General features: G+C 54.3%; 1 protein-coding gene across 1 annotated transcript; it reads right to left on the bottom strand.

Annotated features, from left to right (window-relative positions):
- Positions 1–2,137: 2,137 nt before the first annotated feature.
- LOC119938514 (gap junction beta-4 protein-like) lies at positions 2,138–2,953 on the bottom strand. The gene has a single exon (XM_038758359.1). The coding sequence runs from the start codon at positions 2,951–2,953 to the stop codon at positions 2,138–2,140; it is 816 nt and encodes a 271-aa protein (XP_038614287.1).
- Between the last annotated feature and the right edge of the window lie 333 nt (positions 2,954–3,286).

Genomic DNA, 3,286 nt, shown 5'->3' on the forward strand with positions numbered 1-3,286 from the left:
AACATATAGAGGTGGTCCCTACCCAACAACGGGCTATATATATATATATATATATATATATATATATATATATAGAAAGAGAGAGAGAGAGAGAGAGAGAGAGATGTGTATATATATATATATAGAGAGAGAAATGTATATATAGAGAGATATATGTATATGAGGAGAGAGAGAGAAACAGAGTGTGTGTGAGTGACAGGTGGAAAATGATGTTAATTGCTGGGGCTGAATGCTTGATGAGGCCAAATGCAATCAGTCCCTGGAAAGATCCAAGGCAAGTGCTTGCATGAAGCCAAAGCCATGGGAAAGTCCCGGGGTCTGGGTCCCTGTGGTTGGTCCCCAGCGCTGTCACCCTGTGATCTGGGTCCTCAGGACTGAGTACTTGGGGTCTGGATGTCTGGGTCAGGGTCCCTGGGGTCCAGGTCCCTGTGGCCTGGATCAGGACATATTCTATCCAAGAATACAACTTGAGACCCCCCTCCTCTGTACTTCTCTTTGGAGAAAGAGAAGATTGAGAACTTGGTCAGGGTAGGGACGGGGCAGTCATTCATTTCATTCGTTCATTCGTATTTATTGAGCCCTTATTGTGCGCAGAACACTTTACAAAGTGCTTGGAAGAGTACAATACAACAATAAACAGACAAATTCCCTGCCTACATTGAGCTTACAGTTTAGAGAGGGGGAAGCCAAGTCCCAAGCACCTGGTACTGGGTTTGGCCTTCTTTGTTCCCTAGGGACCCTTGTCCTTTTCTTCCACTCCTCTCTGTCCTCTGCTTCTGTCCGTCTAGTGCCTCCCGATCTTTTCCTTCCCTCAGTCATAATTATCATTGTATTTGTTAAGCACTTAATATATGCCAGGCACTGTACTGAATGCTGGGGTAGATGCAAGATAGTCAGGTCAGACAGAGTCCCTGTTCCACATGGGACTCAGAGTCTAAGTAAAAGGGAGAACAGGTATTTCCAATTGAGGAAACTGAGGCATAGAGAAGTTAAGTGATTTGCCCAAGGTCACCCACAGGTAAATGGTGGGATTAGAACTCAGGTGCCCTGACTGCCAGGTCTGTATCCTTTTCAATAGGCCAGGCTGCTTCTCTGTCTCCTCCACCCCCAGTGCCCTTGACTCTTCACCTCCCCTGACAACATCACCAATCCAGCCCCTGACCTCCCCAGCAGAGCCCCGTCATTGGCCCCTGATCCAACCTCTGTCTGCTTCCCGGCAGTGTCCCAGTTTCCACCCACAGCTCAGCAACACCCTCTTCCCTCACAATCAGTGAGGGGGAGTGGGAGTGAGTCACAGAGGGGGAGGGGGCGGTTGCAGCTGGAGCTTCAGGTTCTGCCCAAGCCAGAGGAGGAGGGGCGGAGCAAGCCTCCACTTGAGCTCTGCATGCACATTCTTGGGGCTGAGGCCAGCTGGGCCCAAGGGGCCCGGAGGGAAGCAACCGTGGTTAGAGGGGAGCAGTGGCCAGCTCCCTCATCCCGGCCTAAAGGGTAATCTAGAGGCCTGAATGATCTGGACCACTAGCTCGTGCAGACCCAGGAGGAGACATTCTTCATCGCTCTCCTGGGGCTTCCTCTCACTCCCAGTTGCCTAGAGGCTGAGACTAAAGGTGGTGGTCTTCCCTACAGGAATTTCCCTGGGAGCAAATGGGGAAGGATAAAATTGACCGTGAGCCTCTCCTGGGTGGCTGCATGATGATGATGATGGCATTTGTTAAGCACTTACTATGTGCAAAGCACTGTTCTAAGAGCTGAGGAGGATACAAGGTAATCAGGTTGTCCCACGTGGGGCTCACAGCCTTAATCCCCATTTTACAGATGAGGGAACTGAGGCTCAGAGAAGTTAAGTGACTTGCCCAAGGTCACACAGCAGACATGTGGCAGAGCTGGGATTCAAACCCATGACCTCTGACTCCAAAGCCCGTGCTCTTTCCGCTGAGCCAAGCTGCTTCTCTGCATGCCGTACTACCCTGTACCTACCCTAGCGTAAAACATCTTTGACCATTCACCCAGGTTCAATTGCAACTCACCCTGTAGCCGACCCAAGGCCCCATCTCCTCCCAGGCCACTGGCCGGGGGGTCGGGCTCGATGGGGGCGGGGGCAGGTGTAGCTTCTCCGCTGTCCTTCCCTTCCTCACCTTTATCTCAAGTGTCCCGAGCTCATCAGAGCGGACGCTGGATTGTCGGCCTTCCCCGGGGATGGGTCATCCCGCTGAGAGGGACTGACTTGGGGGGCAACGTATGGGGGGAAGCCATCGGGAAAGGCCGCCCGGGGGGCCACCACCAGCCTCCGCCGCCGTGGCCTGAGCAGCTCTGAGCACCGTTTGCCGACCAGGTATGCCACTTCACCCAGGTTGAGGAGGATGCAGGCCAAGGAGGTGGCCACCATGAAGTAGGTGAAGACCTTCTTCTCGGTGGGTCGGGCGATATAGCAGTCGACGACGTTGGGGCAGGGGGGCACGGCGCAGCCCACCACCTGGGGCAGGTTGTAGTTCTCATACAGGCGATGGAAGACGTAGAGGAAGCCGATGTCCACGGCGGCCTTGAAGAGCAGACTCAGCAGGTAGGTCCACCAGAGGCCCCCCCTCTTCTTGCCCGGGTCCGGGTACAGCTGCGCGCAGTGCTCCCCGTGCTTCTCCCGGTGTTTACGTTCTCGGTCCTGCCGGTAGGCCACGTGCATGACGACCAGCAGGGACGGGCAGGTGACCAGAATGAGCTGCAGGGCCCACAGGCGGACGTGGGAGACGGGGAAGAAGTGGTCGAAGCAGACGTTGGCGCAGCCTGGCTGGCGGGTGTTGCAGTCGAAGTCCTTGTGGTCATCGTCCCAGACCTCCTCGGCCGCCACTACGTACACCAGCACCCGGAAGACCAGCACCACTGACAGCCAGATGCGGCCCAGGGCAGTTGAGTACTTGTTGACGCCGCTCAGGAGCTCCTGGAGTGACGTCCAGTTCATCCCGGCTGGGCAAGGGCTAGGGCCTCCTAGGGACGGGAATGGCTGCAGAACACACAGAAATGGCCACACATGAGGTGTGTGTGGGTGTCCAGCCTGACAGAGAACCGATGGAGGCAGGCACGTGGATAACTGAAATCGGCAGGTAATCAAAAAACTTCATTTGAGCAGCATAGCCTACAGTATGGACCTGGGAGTCTAGACTGTACACTGTAAGTGCCTTTTAAAAATGGTAATTTATGTGCTCACTGTGTGTCAAGCACTGTTCTAAGTGCTGGGGTAGGTACAAGTTTATTAGGTTGGAAACAGCTCCCATCCCAGATGGGACTCACAGTT

This window comes from Tachyglossus aculeatus, chromosome 16, assembly GCF_015852505.1.
Source record: "Tachyglossus aculeatus isolate mTacAcu1 chromosome 16, mTacAcu1.pri, whole genome shotgun sequence".
In the NCBI taxonomy this organism is placed as follows: Eukaryota; Metazoa; Chordata; class Mammalia; order Monotremata; family Tachyglossidae; genus Tachyglossus; species Tachyglossus aculeatus.

Coding starts and splice junctions, on each gene's coding strand:
- LOC119938514 (XM_038758359.1), bottom strand. CDS start 2,953: ATGAACTGGACGTCACTCCAGGAGCTCCTGAGCGGCGTCAACAAGTAC.